The sequence below is a fragment of the Paroedura picta genome, chromosome 10 (assembly GCF_049243985.1).
Source record: "Paroedura picta isolate Pp20150507F chromosome 10, Ppicta_v3.0, whole genome shotgun sequence".
Taxonomy (NCBI): domain Eukaryota; kingdom Metazoa; phylum Chordata; class Lepidosauria; order Squamata; family Gekkonidae; genus Paroedura; species Paroedura picta.
In genome coordinates this window covers 84,368,793-84,387,761 of record NC_135378.1, presented here as the reverse complement: position 1 = coordinate 84,387,761, position 18,969 = coordinate 84,368,793, and the positions used below count along the sequence as shown (strand labels likewise).

At 52.0% G+C, this 18,969-nt stretch overlaps 1 protein-coding gene across 1 annotated transcript in view; it reads right to left on the bottom strand.

Moving 5' to 3' along the window:
• Positions 1 to 18,171, bottom strand: part of ADRA1D (adrenoceptor alpha 1D) — a 40,165-nt gene extending 21,994 nt beyond the window's left edge. Inside the window, exon 1 of the mRNA XM_077301179.1 lies at positions 16,455 to 18,171. Coding sequence (XP_077157294.1) covers positions 16,455 to 17,400 — 946 coding nt within the window. The 5' untranslated portion in view covers positions 17,401 to 18,171. The remainder of the gene's footprint in view (positions 1 to 16,454) is intronic.
• Between the last annotated feature and the right edge of the window lie 798 nt (positions 18,172 to 18,969).

The following is an 18,969-nucleotide window of genomic DNA, read 5'->3' as shown; positions in this document are numbered from 1 at the left end:
CCAGCCTCCCGTCTCACCCAGGGGCCAGCCAGTTCCTCTGCAGGGCCAGCCACAGGGCAGAGAGGCCGAGGCCTTCCCCTGAGAAGACCCTCAGAAGAGCCCTGCTGGGTCAGGCCAGGGAGGGTCCCTCCAGTCCAGCCTCCCGTCTCACCCAGTGGCCAGCCAGTTCCTCTGCAGGGCCAGCCACAGGGCAGAGAGGCCGAGGCCTTCCCCTGAGAAGACCCTCAGGAGAGCCCTGCTAGGTCAGGCCAGGGAGGGTCCCTCCAGTCCAGCATCCCGTCTCAGCCAGGGGCCAGCCAGTTCCTCTGCAGGACCGGCCACAGGGCAGAGAGGCCGAGGCCTTCCCCTGAGAAGACCCTCAGGAGAGCCCTGCTGGGTCAGGCCAGGGAGGGTCCCTCCAGTCCAGCCTCCCGTCTCAGCCAGGGGCCAGCCAGTTCCTCTGCAGGGCCAGCCACAGGGCAGAGAGGCCGAGGCCTTCCCCTGAGAAGACCCTCAGGAGAGCCCTGCTGGGTCAGGCCAGGGAGGGTCCCTCCAGTCCAGGCTCCCGTCTCACCCAGGGGCCAGCCAGTTCCTCTGCAGGGCCAGCCACAGGGCAGAGAGGCCGAGGCCTTCCCCTGAGAAGACCCTCAGAAGAGCCCTGCTGGGTCAGGCCAGGGAGGGTCCCTCCAGTCCAGCCTCCCGTCTCACCCAGTGGCCAGCCAGTTCCTCTGCAGGGCCAGCCACAGGGCAGAGAGGCCGAGGCCTTCCCCTGAGAAGACCCTCAGGAGAGCCCTGCTGGGTCAGGCCAGGGAGGGTCCCTCCAGTCCAGCCTCCCGTCTCAGCCAGGGGCCAGCCAGTTCCTCTGCAGGGCCAGCCACAGGGCAGAGAGGCCGAGGCCTTCCCCTGAGAAGACCCTCAGGAGAGCCCTGCTGGGTCAGGCCAGGGAGGGTCCCTCCAGTCCAGCCTCCCGTCTCACCCAGGGGCCAGCCAGTTCCTCTGCAGGGCCGGCCACAGGGCAGAGAGGCCGAGGCCTTCCCCCAAGAAGACCCTCAGAAGAGCCCTGCTGCGTCAGGCCAGGGAGGGTCCCTCCAGTCCAGGCTCCCGTCTCACCCAGGGGCCAGCCAGTTCCTCTGCAGGGCCAGCCACAGGGCAGAGAGGCCGAGGCCTTCCCCTGAGAAGACCCTCAGAAGAGCCCTGCTGGGTCAGGCCAGGGAGGGTCCCTCCAGTCCAGCCTCCCGTCTCACCCAGAGGCCAGCCAGTTCCTCTGCAGGGCCGGCCACAGGGCAGAGAGGCCGAGGCCTTCCCCCGAGAAGACCCTCAGAAGAGCCCTGCTGGGTCAGGCCAGGGAGGGTCCCTCTAGTCCAGCCTCCCGTCTCACCCAGGGGCCAGCCACTTCCTCTGCAGGGCCAGCCACAGGGCAGAGAGGCCGAGGCCTTCCCCTGATGTTGTCTCCTGGCTCTGAGATTCACAGGATTAGTGCCTCTGAATGTGGAGGTTCCCCTCAGTCACCATGGCCAGTTGCCACTGAGAGACTTATTCTCCAAATACCTATCTAATCCCCCTTTCAAGATTTTTATTCCTATGGCCATCACTACAGTCTCAGGCGGCAAATCCCAAATTTTAATCACTCTCCATGTAAAGAGCAATCACTTTAAGACAAGCCTTGCAACCGGGAACCAGGAAGTGTTTGAACTGACGCCCTGGCCAATCAGGGAAGACTGCTTTGCTTTGTGTTGGAGGCAGGAGGCAGCAAGTTAATTAGCAAAAAGCAGAGATCTGCACAATTACTGATGCTGATTTTTCAAGTATCGAAGGTTGTATCCACTTCTGGATATCATGGAGGGTGGGGAAGGTAGGGTCACTCCGGATCAATCCTGCTTGTTGCAGAGGGAAAATTTAAAGCGCCCAAAATCAAAATGGAAATCGAATTCAGTGGAGACAGCAGGCATTTATTTGAAATGGGACGGGGTAGAAAGCCCCGTGCAGACTGCACCCCAGCTGCAAAAGCACATTGAAAGTGCATTATCCAACATGTGTGGAATGAGCCATTGATTGCCCTCTGTTGGAGCTGAAAGGAACACATATGGCTAAAAATGGAAACCCTTGCACCGTTATTGGGGGTGGGTGTTCCTCAACACCAAAAACAGGCAAGAAGAAGGAAAAGGTCGACTGATCCCCCCTCCCCCCCTGCACTCATGTTTCCTTGCCATTTGAACCTATTCACTGTGACGACGGTACCCACCATGGTAGGGAGACGAGGGCATGAGCCCCACCCCTAAGGGCTTCTTGGAGCCCTTTTGCCAAGAGGGAGGGGAAAAAATCTCTTAAAAAGTCCTATCTGTACCCACAAAAGGGCGTTGGGAGTCTTGCGGCATGAAGGGAGACGGCTTTAAAAGGCTTCTGCGTCTGGATTTTTTGGATTTTTCCTCTTGTTGACTGGCAGGTCTATTTTAACCCGGCAGAGGTTAAGGAACGTGACTCCAAGGGATGGACTGCTGACATAAAGCCACAGTTGGGCTCTTGAAGCATGCAGCTTGTAGGGTTACCAACTCCTGAGAGGGAGAGACCTGGAGGCTGGGAGGCGAAGCCTGGGGAGGGTCAGGTTTTGGGAAGGAAGGGGCTGAAAAAGTACTAACAAATTAGTTCCCTTTTTGGAGGATTCTTCTGAAGGAATTTGTCGTTATGCCCTTGAGGAATTTTATAATATTATATTACTTCTGTTGGGTCCGTTGGAGAAGCCCCAACGGCGGACTACCCGATCCCTGTTTGTCAAACCTTATTTCAAAGTAATATTTATTCCTCATTTATCAAAACTTTCACTTTTTTCCTCACAGGGGATGAGATCCAAAACCTTTACCTTTTTCACTTTAGTAATTTTCGTCTGAAAACTCTTTCCTCAGAGGATCCAAGGACGAACAAGCGTTCACTAAGCTGGCTCAAAATTTATCCACCCCATTGAAGACTTGAAAAACGGTTGACGTTCAGACCATTCCCATATGCTTAATTAGGCAAAAATAGTAATCGCTCATCAAAATCTGGCTGATAGCTCTTTAACCAATAAAAGGAGGGGAGGGGATTTCTGGATACAGCCGATTGCAACCTGAGTCTTGGTCATATGCTCCAAGAAAATTCATGTGCGATCATTAGGAAGCACAGACACGAAAAAGAAATGTTATAGGATTCTGAATACAGACAGGTTGAAATTGGCTGAATCCGGAAGCCCCTTGATATGATTTTTGTCTCGTATTTTTGATGGAATATTTTGGAAATATTTTTTCCCTTAAAGAGCTATTTTGGCCAGATTTTGATTTGGGGTTTAATATTTGGAAATATTTTTCTAAAGAGCTATTTTTCCCTTGCAAAGTGCTTTAAAGAAGTTTTGATATATAAGAGACAAGAGTGCCCTCCATATTATCCAGAATTATAACTGACTTGTTGCTGCCTCAGTTTTTTGATCATGTCCACATCCTGGAGGTTGGCAACTCTATAAGGAACCTTATGGATGGTGATGGCTAGGCACCTGAAGTCCCCACGAAATTGGGTCATGATGGGTGGGCAGGTAGTTGTAAGTTCCTGCCTTCTGCAGGGGGTTGGACTAGATGACCCTGGAGGTCCCTTCCAACTCTATGATTCTATATGTATGATCTGTAGTGTGCATGACTGAACAGAATATATGAAGAATAAAAGGGCATTGGAGAAGATGTGTAGTTGGCATATTTAGATTAGGAACAGCTTGGTATTTTTCAAATAATTTCCTCTGTGTCCAGACTGGCTCAATTCGAGTCTTCCTGCTCCTTTGAGGACACCACTTGCCCCCTTTCCCTTCTGAATATTAGTCAGTTAGACAGTTGGGACTATCCCTCTCCTCTCTTGCTCAGAAAGTTTGTTTCTCTTCTCAATAAAACCATTTCACTCGTTTAGCAGCCTGGTGCTCTCCTTGCACATCTACACTCTGCCAACAAAACCATGGTCGAGAGTCTGGATAAATATGAAGCTTAAATTTCACACATTCTGCTGTACACGTGTTAAGTAGAACACAAAAATTCTTCAATGGACACTTAAAAAAATTAAGTGTACATGTAGGAGTGTTCCTTGAAACTTTGGAACAAGGTTTACGTTTTGGAGTCCACATAGCAGGAGTCTGCGGGGTGCTAAAACCGTCCCTCCGCTGTGACTTACTCATTTATACCCCTGCTGCTTGCTCTGGAGGAGGCTTCCAATATTGAGAAATTAATGCAATGAAAACGCAACTCTATCTAATCAAATCTCAAAGTTAATGGAACTGCAAACTCAAGAAACCAGTGAACAGCAACAGAAGGGCTGGAAAACCAAGGGAAAGGAGAAAGGGTTCGGAACAGAGGGACGAAACAAGAGAGATTTATATAAAATCTAGCACAATTCACAGAAAAAACACAAAACGTGGGGGGAAGCACCAAGCCAGGGTAAAAGTAGATTTGATACTGACTCTCAGTTGCTGAGTTCAGTTCAAGCTACAGGCTGGCACATACAAAGCTCTGTTGGCAGAGTTTAAATATGGAAAAGAGCAAAGTGCCAGCTGCTTGAAGAATAAAATAGTTTTATTGAGAAGAGGAACTTTGTAAGAGAGGAGAGAGATAGTTCCAACAGTTTAACTGAACGACTGTTGTTATGGAGCCAATCTGGGAGGGAGTGTGCTCAAAAAGGAACAGGGATTCTCTCACTGAGCCAATCAGGAGGAGATTATTTGGAATGCACCTAATCTAAATAGGCTAACTACATATCTCCTGCCTCTGCATAGCAACCATGTTCTCGCAGGGTGGTGTTCCAGCCACATCCTAACCACGGCTACATGTGCTTAGCATCTGAGACCTGATGAGATCAGGCTAGCCTGAGCCACCCGGGACAGGGTAAAAATAAGAGCAGAGAATCCTTGTGTTTAGGAAGTGAACAGTTCTACTGGGGAAGCCCAAGGTCAAAAAGGGACTGATACATTTCTCGATCTGCTTTCTTTCTCAGATGGCAGCAACAGAAGGCTGGTTGAAGACATGAATGATTACAGGTTGAATCCAGTTATTAATTACCGCCTCCCCTGCTGGCACCAACTCTGCTCAGGCATCTGCCGTCAGTGATGTCCAAGGACTCTGGTGCTTCAGTGGCAACTTGACCTAAAATTGTGAGCAGCCCTTTGTGAGTGCTTGAAAAATAAAGCTTTGCTTCATTGCACTGGGATGGCCAAATACCTCCATCATGGGGGATGGGGGGGGGGGGGGGACGACGAAGCTCTGGTATTTGGGCAAAAACTTTATGGTAAATTTGTTCAATCCATGGGTTCAGAGGTCAGGGAGTTCCTTCTATCTCTTTACTGACCTGAGCTCTAAGACAGGGTCCAAAACTGAACTGACAACTCCCCTAGAACAGGAGTAGTCAACCTGTGGTCCTCCTGATGTCCATGGACTACAATTCCCATGAGCCCCTGCCAGCACGCTGGCAGGGGTTTCATGGGAATTGTAGTCCATGGACATCTGGAGGACCACAGGTTGACTACCCCCGCCTTAGAAAACACCCAATATATACAGTGGAGAACTGAGGAAGATTCCTGCCAGTGAGAGCTACAGGTCATTGTCCCTTTCAAGCGAACGGACCCAGGAGCTGTGATCCAGCCACACGTTGGCCAAATTCACTTGCAGGATGATGACCCCGCCTTGGACCTCAAGGTCAGGTCCTCGGCCGGTCTACATGCACCATGTCTACCATAGAGTTTTTGCCCAAATGCCAGAGGGTCTCCCCTACGACTTGGATACAATGACATCACATCTGGTTCCGGGTCACGTGGTCAGTGACACTGACACTTTGCTGGTCATTGGGTGAGTCTCTCTCTTTTTCAGGGCAGGTTCCCCCGAGCAGCCAGTTGATTGGTGGCAGGCTGGTGGGACCAGCCAGTGGGGAATGCTGACCTCCAAGGGTGGCGATGGTGTCTGGAAACCCTACAGCAGTGGTCCCCAACCTTTTTATCACTGGGGACCAGTCAACGGCAATTTTACTGAGACCTGGGGGGGTTGGTGGTCCCGGTCAGACCGGGAGTTGGGGACCACTGCCTTACACCATACAGAGGTAGGGACTGACAAACCACCCCTGAATGTATCTTGCCCTAAAAACCATTCAGGGTCATCCTGAGCAGGCCTCCCCCTGACAGCACTTCCCACAATCAATCGGGGCGGCTAGCAAGGCAGTGCTGGGCAGAATCCCACGGCTAATTTATGCCACCGTTACTGTACCATCATCACGCCTGTTTGAAATTCGTCCGGACTCCGGACCGACAGCGGAATTAATTAACGATCAACATGCTGTCATTAATTCAGGAGACGGATGAGCAATACAACAGTACAAGAAGGAGCCCCCCTCTCCCTAATCCACATGGACCGTCACAGCTATGAGCTAGTTCATCAATTTATGGCTCTCTTGTCAATCTTTACTCCCTTATTTATTTAATTCATCTGCACCCTGCCTTTCTCCTCCGTGGGGGCCCAGAGTGGCTGACATGGTTCTCGTCTCCCCATTTTGGTTGGGGGAGCTTGGTCTGTTTAGCCTGGAGAGGAGGTGACTGAGAGGGGATCTGAGAACCATCTTCAAGTATTTAAAAGGCTGCCATGTGGAGGATGGAGAAGAGTTGTTCTTTACCCGAAGGAGTCTCAAAGCAGCTTACAATCGCCTTCCCTTCCTCTCCCCTCAACAGACACCCTTTTAGGTGGGTGAGGCTGAGAGAGCCCTAAGAGAGCAGTCTGTTACTGCTCTGCGAGAACAGCCCTAACAGGACCGTGACTAGCCCAGCTGGCTGAATGTGGAGAAGCGGGGAATCAAACCTGGCACGCCAGATGAGAAGCTGCCACTTTTAACCTCTACACCCCACGTCATTCTGGCCATTTTACAGATGGAGAAAGCTGAGGCTTGAAGGATTTTCAGAGTGGGAAAATGTAGCCTCCTTAGTCATCTGGGTCCCTTTCTCATGCTCTTTAGACCTCAGGATAGCCACATCCTCATTAGCACGGTTACATAAGCCTCTTTGCAAGCCCGTGAGATCTCCACCGGCAGAAGGGCTCTGCTGGGAACGCAGCGGCTTCTCTTTTGCCTACCTGTCGGAGGGGTTTTGTGTGTGTGCCTCTTTGTGTGTTACTATTGGAGATTGCAGTTTTCCAGCTCGGGAACAACTGCATTATCTAAGAGCCATGTCAATGGAGCCCTATCCATTAGGACGGGAATTAAAAGTGGTTTCCTCCAGTAAATTCATGCTTGCCTTTGACTGTGCCAAGAAATTTCAGGGGCATTATGAAATGCAGCTTTCCATTTTTGGCACGGCTGGCTTCGTCTCAGAGGGACGGTGATCCAGCTAGCAGGTGGGAAGGGTAGCCTTTCGCTAAACCAGGGGTAGTCAAACTGCGGCCCTCCAGATGTCCATGGACTACAATACCCATGAGCCCCTGCCGGCTGGCAGGGGCACATGGGAATTGTAGTCCATGGACATCTGGGCTTGCTCCGGAGGAGGGGGCTGCAGTTTGACTACCCCTGGGCTAAACAATGCAGTTGGCCAGAGGCAGAGAGAGGGAGACGGAGAGACAGTGTGGAGCAATGGTTAAAGCTGGGCTTGGCTATTTATTTATTGCAATTATACCCCACCCTACCCTGAAGGCTCAGGGCAGCGTACAAAAGAATTAGAATACATAGCAATGAAACATTAAACATTAGGTCTATTTTTAAAATTAGTAATGAAATATAAAACAACTAAGCCAATTTCTAACCGCTCCCCCTTTACCAAGCGAAAAAAAGGGGAAGGGATGATCATAAAGGAGATGAGTTGGTTTTTATACCCCGCTTTTCACCAACAGAAGGAATCTTCCCATTGCCTTCCCTTCCTCCCCTCCACAGCAGATACCCTGTGCAGTAGATGGGTCTGAGAGAGCCCTGACAGAACTGCTCTGTTAGAACAGCACTAACAGGACTGTGACTAACCCAAGGTCATCCAGCTGGCTGCAGGTGGAGTTGGAGTGGGGAATCAAATCTGACTCCCACAGTTTGTGCTTGCAAGGGGGACCCCCAGACCCAGGGTTGCTGCACAGGGGCAGGCCATGGCAAAACCCCTCGCGCACCTCTCCTCCTGAGCACTGCCTGAGTACCCCGAGCTGGCTGAGACTTCCCAGCACACTGTTCGTTTTATTTATTGGTAATACATCGCACAATGTCCTGCAGTTTAATTGACTCACACTCTGAGAGAGAGCAGCTCCACGTTAAGGCATTTTAAATAGGGACATTTTGTTTTTGGCCCTGTCAATATCTTTTCGACGGCTATCTCTGTTTTTGTGGAACACCAAAAATGCCCTTTGCCAGGAAAACCCTGCTTGGCTGGCAGGTAATAAATTCAGGCCGTTTGGCCAGCCGGAGGCCACAACGCCAGCCGCCATACGAGAGAAACAGTCACAATACAGTCACAACGGAGAAAGGCTACACAAAGAAAACACGAGGCACTGACCTTTTACAGAGGCTTTTTTGGTGTGTCATTAGGAAGGGAGCATTCTTTTCATGTTTTGGATCATTTTTTTTTTGTTTGGTCTGACTTAGTTTTTTTTTTAAGGTGTATCTTTGCAGGTATGTAGGAGAGGTGAGAAGGGGGAGGGCCCACCACAGCTAGCTACTAAGAACATCTACTCACCCACCCACCCACCCACCCACCAATCCATCCACCAATCCATCCATCCATCCACCCATCCACCCATCCACCCATGGACTTGTATACCGCTGCTCTCAAAGAGACTTGCGACCGTTCACAATCAAACAGTAAAAACAACATGCCCTCTGAATTCATTCATTCTCTCGTAAATTAGATTGTCAGGTTCAACCCACAAATATTCATCCGAGCCAAGGAGATGGGAAACAGTCCTCTTAACTGAGTCTTCCCGCTGCTGAAGGGTAGATGGTTCACATTCAGAACAAGTCTGGCCAACAAGGTTGACAACTTCCAGCTGAGGGAGGGAGATAGGTGGGACTGAGAGAGCTCTGAGAGAACTGCTCTGCAAGAAAATCTCTGAAAGAACTAGAACTGGTCCAGGGTCACCCAGCTGGCAGCATGGAGAGGAGCAGGGAATCAGTTCTCCAGATGAGAGTCTGCTGCTCTTTGAGCACTATATCATTCTGGTTCTCAAATTAAGCAAAGATTGACGATTCTTGAAGAGATTTTGATTAGGAAACCTAAGGCTGATCTGCTATATTTTAGGATGTTTCTGTCTTTCTTTTCCACCCTTACCCGAAATCTTTTTTTGGACCTGCTGAACCCTAAGCACCCTTATCTATTCCATCCTTATATCCCATGAAAATTAAAGGGCTTATTTTCCTTTCCTCCCTAGAAGGACCTCAGAAACCGCAGACCTCCCTGTCTGCCTCATATATGAGAGACAAGCATTATGGGCCAATGTAATGTGTCCTCTGAAAGGGGTTTTAAAGTGTATTATGTCTGAGACTGGAACGGGTGAACTTTCTTCTGAAATACCAGGCCCCGACCTTTCGTCTGTCTTATCTGACAAAGGAAGAACTTTGAATCTCCTTCAGCACGCTAGCATGATATGTCCTCGTTCGTGTCGGAATGATCATTCTTAATAAAACTTGTCTGCTTTGTTACAGAAAAGCCTCCAGTGAATCTTTTTCTCTCCCAGAGAGAACTCGGGAAAAGGGGAGGGTTATACTAGAGTTCCGAAAACTCCCGTCATGGATGCATTGATGTCACAGGTGGGAAAAGACTCCCAAATGGCGCCACTGTGTCACACTGGTGCTCTTAGAATCTCATGCAACTCTATGGTAAAAACCATGCGAGATTCCTAGAGTGTCACCCAGTGTGGTGATGTCTCTGCCGGGTCATGTTTCTCCTCCCCATTCCCCCCACCCCCAATCCCTTGAGCATCAATGGGGAAGAAAGAAGTGCAGGTGGGAGGTCCCCTCCCAGGTCATGCGTGATCACAGCCATTCAACACGGGGTATTTGCCCCCCAACTAACTCTTGTGAAAGTGATGCAAGAGTCTGCATTGCTGGTCACCAGGATGAAGCACCGGTTTTCCCAAACAGGGATTCACAAAACACTGAGACTTCTTGACGGTCTGGGAGGGTTTTCCAAAAGGGTGGGAGTTAATTCATTTAAAAATATATTTTAAAACTTTTATCGAGCAATATGACCACATATGGTCATGTCGACCTGCCCCCCCCTTTCCCAAAAGGGCCAATGATGGGCCTGGAGGGGGTGGGAAGGGGAGGGGCGTGTCCACAGCTCTGCTTCCCAACCATATTCTGCATGACTGTGCCACTTCTGGGGTTTCTCAAAACCTGAAGGATGTTTCAAGGGTTTCTCAAAGGGCCAGAACTCCAGAAGACCTCCCACTCTTGGCCCTCCGAGCACCAAGAATGCAGAGCATCACTGCCCCAGACATAAGAGCATAAGAGAAACCAGACTGGATCAGGCCAGTGGCCCATCTAGGCCAAACCTCTGAGTCACACAATGGCCCAAACGCAGGGGCCATCAGGAGGTCCACCAGCAGGGCCAGAAATCCAGAAGCCTTCCTATTGTGCCCCATCCCAAGCACCAAGAAGCCAGAGCATCCCTGCCCCAGAGAGAGTGTCCCACCTAGACCTTGGAGCCAAGAGCCAGTCATGGGCCTTTATTCTTAAGAATATAAGAGAAGCCGTGTGGAATCAGGCCAATAACCTGTTGAGTCCACCACTTTATGCCACAGAATGGGTGAAATCCAAGTGCCACGGTCAAAACCACAACTCCAGAAGCCTTGTCCAATGTCCCCCCCCCCAGCACTACACATGCAGAAGAGCCCTGTTGGATCAGGCCAGGGGCCCATCTAGCCCAGCACTCTGTGTCACACAGTGGCCAAAACCCAGGTGCCATCTGGCGGTCCGCCAGCAGGCCTAGAACTCCCACAGCCCCTCAAGCATACAGAGCATCCCTCTACCAGAGGTAGTCAAACTGCGGCCCTCCAGATGTCCATGGACTACAATTCCCATGAGCCCCCTGCCATTCGCTGGCAGGGGCTCCTGGGAATTGTAGTCCATGGACATCTGGAGGTCCACAGTTTGACTACCCCTGCTCTATACCTTGTGGCTAAGAGCCACTCCACTGCTGGACCTCTACTAGTCAAAAGGACCCTCGGTGCCTTCTGGTGCCCTGCATATCTTAAATATCTGATGGGACTGTCTGGGACCTGAACTTTTACAGTTCCTTGACTCTCGAAAATTCATCTCTCCCCCAAACCTTGTTGATCTCTCAGAATCCAGCAGTCCCGGTTTTCTCTTCGACTTTCCTTTTCAGCTGCTCATGGAAGCCTCATTTCTTCAACCCATATCCCTAAATCTTCACCCGAGACAGGTAAACGCTGAGTCACACTCAGCGAGGCGAGCAGGACAAAAATAGCCGAGTCACATCTCTCTTTCTTCCCCCGCCCCCTTCAGAAAAACTCTCTCACAGTTACCTAAACGAAGCCATCAGATTCCAGACGGCCTGGTTTTTTTTATTTAGCTCCCTGTCTCCAGATGTTCGGCTTCCCATGTTTGGCTCCCACAAAGCCCCAATAAGAGATTCTGAGCACGGATTGGGGAAAGGAGCAGCCGTCTCTGCACTTCCTCGGAGATCTGGAAGAGTTTAATGATGCCCAGTGCTTGAGGACGGTGGAAGACAAGGGAACGGTTTGACTTCAGAGTGGGACAATTGAGCCAGTGGGTCTTTCGTGGCTAAAAGGCACAGAACAGCTGTGTAACTAGGGTTACCAACCTCCAGGTGGGACCAGAAGAGCCCCTGAAATTACAACGGATATTCAGGGCATTTCCGCACATCGGTAAAAATAGCGTTACGCCAGCGGAATAGCATAGCGCTAAATATTATTGCGCCTTCTATCAACTCCTCACCTTTTTGATGTCTCACTCTTCTCTGCCGCCTTTTCCTGCTTCTCCCCCTCCACATCAGCTGCCGGAAATGGCGGAAGAGAGCAATGCGCTTTACACGTGACTCTCTTCTGCCTGTCAATCAATCCAGGCAGCCAATCCCCTTCCTCCATGTTTTAAATGTCCTGCAATACCCGCTATTTCTTTTTTAATTGAATACTTCTCCATTTAAACACCTATGCATAGATGTGTATTGCTTTTTGAATGCCACTCCTTATGGGATCACGATTCTTTAGATACTTTTAACCATCAAACTCATTCCTGATATTTTTGTGTGTGTGGGGGGGGAGCTTTAGAGAGGTTTGCTTTGTGTCACAAATTTGGGAAAAATACTTTTATTTCTGGCATCGCCTGCACGCTTGCACGCCTATTCTTTGCTCCAGGCTGTTCTCCACTTTTAAGAAGCACTTTCCCCCATAAGAAGGGAGAGGGAGGCGGGTGAGAGGGTGGGACATTGGAGGCAGAGATAGTGCTTCTTCACCTCCATTTCTTTGGCTGCTGGAGGGAAAGCACGTTTTAGGTTGGTGAATCCAATTTTGGGGGTTCACCAACTTGCTCTTTAAAATGGCGGATATAGTGAACAGTCTACTGGCTGGATGCAGGAGGTTGGTGACGTGATGCGGAGCGGCAAGAATATAATGACTACAATAGGTAAGCATTTCACTATATTTATCATGTGCAGAAATGCCCTCAGACTACAGAGCTCCCCCAGGGTAGACTCTAGGGCACTGTACCCTGCCAAGGTCCCCCTCTTCCCTAAACTCCACCCTCCTCAGGCTCCACCCCCCAAATCCCCAAGTATTCTCCAGGCTGGAGCTGGCAACCTGTGTCATAGCAAGCTTAGATTAGAAATTCCCACTCTGAAATCACCGTTAAGTAAATGAGGCATCATTACCGTGAATCATGAAGTCAAACCCATCAATGAAACTCATTCTAATAATAGGCCTGGTGTCATTTCAGAAAAGTTTCCAGATATTCGCGTTATGTCTTTGCAGGCCCTCCCCATATTACTTGGGGGTGGATGAGCTCAGCTAGGCTTGCCAATCTCCAGGTGGAGCCTGGAGGCCTCACGCTTTTGCAACTGAACTCCAGACTGCAGAGATCAGTTCTCCTGGAGGGGGCGGGAAAGGGAGGGGCCCCAGGTGGGCATGTCCACAGCTGTGCTTCCCAACCATACGTGATTGCGAATCAAATGGAGGCATGATATCGGTAGACAGCTTAAGCAATGAGCTCACTATGGCAGGGTTGGTCAACCTGTGGTCCTCCAAAGGCCCATGGACTACAATTCCCATGAGCCCCTGCCAGCATTTGCTGGCAGGGGCTCATGGGAATTGTAGTCCATGGACCTCTGGAGGACCACAGGTTGACTACCCCTGCACCATGGGATGCAACTCAAAATCAACCGTAGGAAAATTGTGCCTTTCTCTTTGCAGAGGTTTTCTGAGTCCCTCTTTTCTCATCTTGCTGGACTTTCACACGGAATGCGAAGAAAGAGGTGACAAAGGAGGGGAGCGCTTTTAAACTCCTGAAGAATTCCCTCCCTTGTTGAACAAACAGCTTTTTGTAAATGGGCTCATTAGCCATGCAAACATGTCCTGATTAATGACAACGATCCTTTCCAATGACTGAGTCATGATGCTCCAGGAACGGGGACAGTGGTGGTGAAGAACCCACTCTCTCGGGCCAAAAGTGGGATGCACTATGGGTTTGACCTGCCTCCCCCCCCAGAGGGGACATTTCAAAGGTCTGTCCTTCTCCGGGTGCGATATGGAGATTTCCCTGAATCTCCAGACTACAGAGATCAGTTTGCTTGGACAAAATTGCTGAACAAAGAAACATGAATGCTGCTAGTTCAGATCTGTGGCCCATCTAGCCCAGCCTCCTATCTCAGTGGCCAACCAGTTCCTCTGGAGGGCCAGCAACAGGGCAGAGAGGCCAAGGCCTTCCTAAGAACATCAGAAGAGCCCTGCTGGGTCAGACCAGGGAGGGCCCATCCAGTCCAGCCTCCCATCTCACACAGGGACCAACCAGATCCCCTGGACTGCCAACAGCAGGGCACAGAAGCCAAGGCCTTCCCCTCCTGGCCCTGCAATCCAGAGAACTAGTACCTGTGGGTGTGGAGGTTCTCCTCAGCCACCAGGGCTAGTAGTTAGACTTCTCCTCCATGAATCTATCTAATCCCCCTTTCAAGCTGTTTATTCCTGCGGCCATCACCACAGCCCCTGGCAGCCAATCCCACATTTTAATCACTCTGTGTGTAAGGTAGCATTTCCTTTGGTCTGTCCTGAAACTTACTGCCCTGATTTTAGTGCAGAAGATCCTGAGTTCAATCCCTGGCATTTCCACTTTTAAAAGGACCAGATGAGGTGAAAGGCCCTGGCCTGAAACCCTGGAGAGCTACTTCCAGCCTGAGCAGGTAACCCTCCCCTTGATGGATCGAGGCCCTGATTCCTCCTACCCCCTAACCTCACTCTCCTTGAGGCTCCACCTCCAACCCTAACCTCCCCCAAGTGTCCCCCCCCCTCTAATTGTGAGGATAAAACAAGGAACGTCCTTGGAGGAATGGTGGGATTAAAATTTCCTAGAAAGAGCACCTTAGCCAGGTATTCTCTGCAAAAGATGAACTGCCGCTTTTTTACTGCAAAAAGCGGCAAACAAACGCCTTTCCCATCCTGTCCCTGCAACAGACACCCTGTGAGGTAGGTCAGGATGAGAGAGTTCCGAGAGAACTGCTCTGCGAGAACAGCTCTGAGAGAACTGTGCCTGGTCCAAGGTCCCCCAGCAGGCTGCATGTGGAAGAGGGGCGGGGAATTGAACCTGGCTCTCCAGTTTAGAAGCTGCCGCTCTTGACCACGATACCAAGCTGGTGGGCAATCAATACATTATTGCTATTATTACACCTGCCCCCAACAATTTTGAGCCCTTCCCACTGGTCTGAATTTGCAGCGTGGCAAAAGAAGCATGAATTGGATCGACATGGTTCTTCTCTGCCCACTAACTATAAAGAAAACATTTTCAGCTGTGTGAAAACACATAAGCTTTCTAAACATGAAGAGAGATTTTTTTTTAACCCCCACCCCCACCCCTCTTCTGTTGCCTCCTGCCCTGGACCCTGGGCCAATCTCACCTGTACCATCAGCCGTTCAGGGAGGGGTAGGAATTTGGTCTGGGTTGCTGAGAAGAAAAGCTGCAGAGGGCTGATTTTGTTTTTCTCCCCCTGCTGCTTCGGCCCCTGGGCCGTTCGTCTGAATGTGAGATTCTTTGCTGGCCGTTTTCTGTTTCCCCGTAAAATACAGACCTCCCCTCCCCACCCAATGTTCTTTGGGCCTCGTCCATCCATCAGCTCTTGGCCGTTAGACGCACACCGTAAGAAGATCGCACATCAGTAAGATGCTCGGCACATTTAATGCAGAGTGAATTGCACAGGAGACATCAAGACAGCACGCTGGAAGGGACCTCAAAGGTCATCTAGTCCATCCCCCCTGCATAGTGCATGGAAGTCACAGTTACCCCCCCCCCCATAAGTTCCCCAGTGTCCAGTAGAAGACAAAAAACCTACAAGATTCCTGGGGCACTCTGACCTGGAAGAAAATGCCTCCCTGACCCCATATTGACAATTGGCATTACCCTGGGCATGCAAGAAAGGACCACGTAAGCTGGGCGGGCACTGGCTCATCCCTTCCCACCCTCCCTCTCGCCATCTGCCTAAATTCACAGCATCAGCATGGCTGTCTGGTGGCCTTGCCTAAAGATTTCCAAAAGAAGAGAGCCTACTACCTCCCAAGAAAGCCTGGCCCACTGAGGAACCTGTTCTAATTTTGTGGGAAGAGCGGTTTGCCTGTGGAATTGGTTGCCTACAGAGGTGGGGACCTCCCCTCTCATTGGTGGTCTTCAATCAGGGGCTGGACAGATAGTTATCCTGGATGCTTGAGGCTCATCCTGCACTGAGCAGGGGGTGGGACTAGATGGCCTCCATGGCCCCTTCCCACTCTAGGATTCTATGAGTCCAGTTCAGCAGGAGAATTGGCTGCCTATGGAGGTGGGGAGCTCCCCCTCACTGGTGGTCTTCAAGCTGGACAGATCCTTCTCCTGGATGCTTGAAGCTGATCCTTTACTGAGCAGGGGGTGGGACTAGATGGCCTGCACGGCCCCTTCCCACTCTAGGATTATCTGAGTCTAGTTCAGCAGTGGAATGGGCTGCCTTAGGAGGTGGCAGTTTTCAAGTAGGAGCTGGACAGGTACTTATCCTGGAAGTTCTAGGCTGATCCTGAACTGAGCAGGGGGTGGGACTAGATGGCCTGTATGGCCCCTTCTAGGATTCTTTGGTTCTATCTACCTACAGCAGCCTGGAAGGTCTTCCTCATTCGAGGTGTGCATGCATGCAGTCACCCTCATCATCCAAACCCAATGGTGCCAAGTAGAAACCTGCAGCTGGCAGCCAGCAGGTGAGCAAACACCAAGAATTCCCCCCTCCCCAACGGCGAGCCACCCTCTGCAAGGCCCAGATCCCCACTTACCGAAAGGCAGTACAAAAAAGAATGGCAGCCAGCAGAGGACAAAGACCCCGACCACGATGGCCAGCGTCTTGGCCGCTTTCTTCTCCCTGGAGAACTTGAGGAGGCGGACGGAGAGGGAGCTGCGGAAGGTGTGCCCTTTGCCCTTGGCGCTGGCCAGGGAGTCCTCCAGCACGCTCCGGCAGTGGATCCGCAGGACCACCTCCATGGACTTGCTCCGCTCCTTCTTGACCCCGGCTTCCAGGCTCTTGGTGGTCCTCCGGGCCACCACGTAGATGTTGAAGTACATCACCAGGATGACGGAGAGGGGCAGGTAGAAGGAGAAGAGCGAGGAGAAGATGGCATAGCCAGGCTCTTCCGTGATGGTGCAGACGTTGGCCTCCTGGGGCCGGGGCTCCTTCCAGCCCAAGAGGGGCCCGACGGAGATGACCACGGACAAGAGCCACACCACCACCAGGATGACGACGGCCTTCTTCTCCGTCATGATGGTGGGGTACTTGAGGGAGTACTTGACCCCGATGTAGCGGTCCACCGAGATGATGCAGAGGCTCATGATGGAGGCCGTGCAGCACAGGACGTCCACGGCGGCCCAGATGTCGCAGAAGACCCGGCCGAAGACCCAGGAGCCCAGCACGTCCAAGGTGGCCGAGAAGGGCAGGACGGTGGTGCTGAGGAGCAGGTCAGCGATGGCCAAGTTGATGATGAAGTAGTTGGTCACCGTCTGCAGGTGCCGGTTGCAGGCCACCGAGAGGATCACCAGGATGTTGCCCACGATGGCCGAGAGGATGAAGAGGGCCAGGAAGACCCCCACGCCCACCGACTGCAGGCCCAGGCTCAGGGCCGAGGCGCTGCGGTTGGCGCCCGCCTCCTCTCCGGCCCACGACCCGTTGTCGCCCTCGCCCGTGTAGTTCCCCCGGGAGCTCCCATTGAGCGGCTCAGGGAAAGTCATTCTTTTTCAAAAGGGGCCGGTCTCCATGGGGGGTGGGCTGGGTGCGAAAAGGGGGCCCAGGAGAGGAGCCACGCACATGCTTGGCTCCCCTGCAGCTCCCCGGTCCCCCCTCCAGGGGGCGCTCAGCTCCGGACAGGAACCTCCCTTTCCTGGATGCTCACCAAAGTTCCCGGGGTCTTCCCTAGGGGTCTACTTGTCTATGGGTCTCTTCCCGCATGTCTCTGCTCAACAGATGCTCGGGGAATGGGGGCTCTCTCCCCACACCTCCCCCTCCCCACATCTCACTCTACATCCTCCAGGGTGCACATAGGATACTCACAGGGCAGGATACCCCCTTCTCAAGCCACGACACGGAAATTATTCGGAAGGGGACCGTCTCTGCCCTCTATCTAGCTCCCCTCCTCCGGAGGACCCTGCTCCCCCGATCCATCCGATCCCCTCTCCGGGAGATCCCTCCTCCCAGGAGAGAAAAGTATTGTGCAAATCCACTTCTGGCTCTTTCCCGCACCCTCGCAATCCGGAATGCGAACCAGAGCGATCCCAAAAACGCCTTGCCCAAAAAAGAAAAGCAAAGCAAAAAAAGATCGAAGGCTCATTTAAAAGGTGAACGCCAGGGGTGGGGGGCGGATGGGGGTGTGTGCGGATATTTCGTGCGGGTGGGGGTGGGGGTGCGGGTGGGGGCGGGAGGGCGAAACGAATAATCCGTTTTCCTTTCTCAGGCTTCCTTCACGCGGGCAGCCGGGCGAGCCCTGGAGACGTTTTGGGGAAAGAGGACGCGCCGAACCAGGGTCGCTTGGTCAGTTTCAAAGGGCGGCTGGTCAATTTCACAGGCATCTTTCCTTCCGTTGGTCAGTCCCGGGGATTGCGATGAGGGGATTTGCGTGTTAATTTCAAAAAAAGAAAGAACGAAAGAAAAATCAGTCTGCTTTTGCAGCTAAATCCAATGGTGTGAACGGGAGAAGAGCGCGAACGAGAAAGAAAGGGGGGGGGGGAAACCCCATGAAAACCAGACCCCAAACTACCGGCAGGCGTTGGCTGTGCAAAACTTTAAATTCAGTTGATGCAGGCAGGTTTCTTCTTGCCCTGCCCGGACGGCTCCGGCGAGATCGGCGGCCTCGGCTCCGGCTTTCGCGGGCAACGCGGCTTTCCAAATCCCTCCCGGAGGGTCGGTGGCGTTTTCTGGCCGGCGGGGGTAGAGAGGGTCGCTGCAAGTTTCTGGGAGCCGCAACGGGGGTGGGTGGGGGGGAGTCCGGTCACTTCTGCAGCCGGTGCGCAGCACAAGCCGGAGGGAGGAGGCTGCCTGGAGAAGAGGCGATTCTCTGGGCTTTGGGGAGGGGGAGGGGGGAGAGAAGCAGCGCAGATACGCTCTGGGTCATGGGGGAGGCGGGAGCGAGCGGGGTGGGTGGGGGGAGTTCTTTCAAAAAAAGAGCACGACCGAAAATAGATTCATTGAAGGATTTCCAAGTGCCGGAGCGAGGCGGCGAACGGGCGCTAGAGGGCGGCGGAGGGCCGGGATGCTTCGCTTTGGAGAGCTGCGGCAGAACGAAACCGGTTCCCTCTCTCGACTCC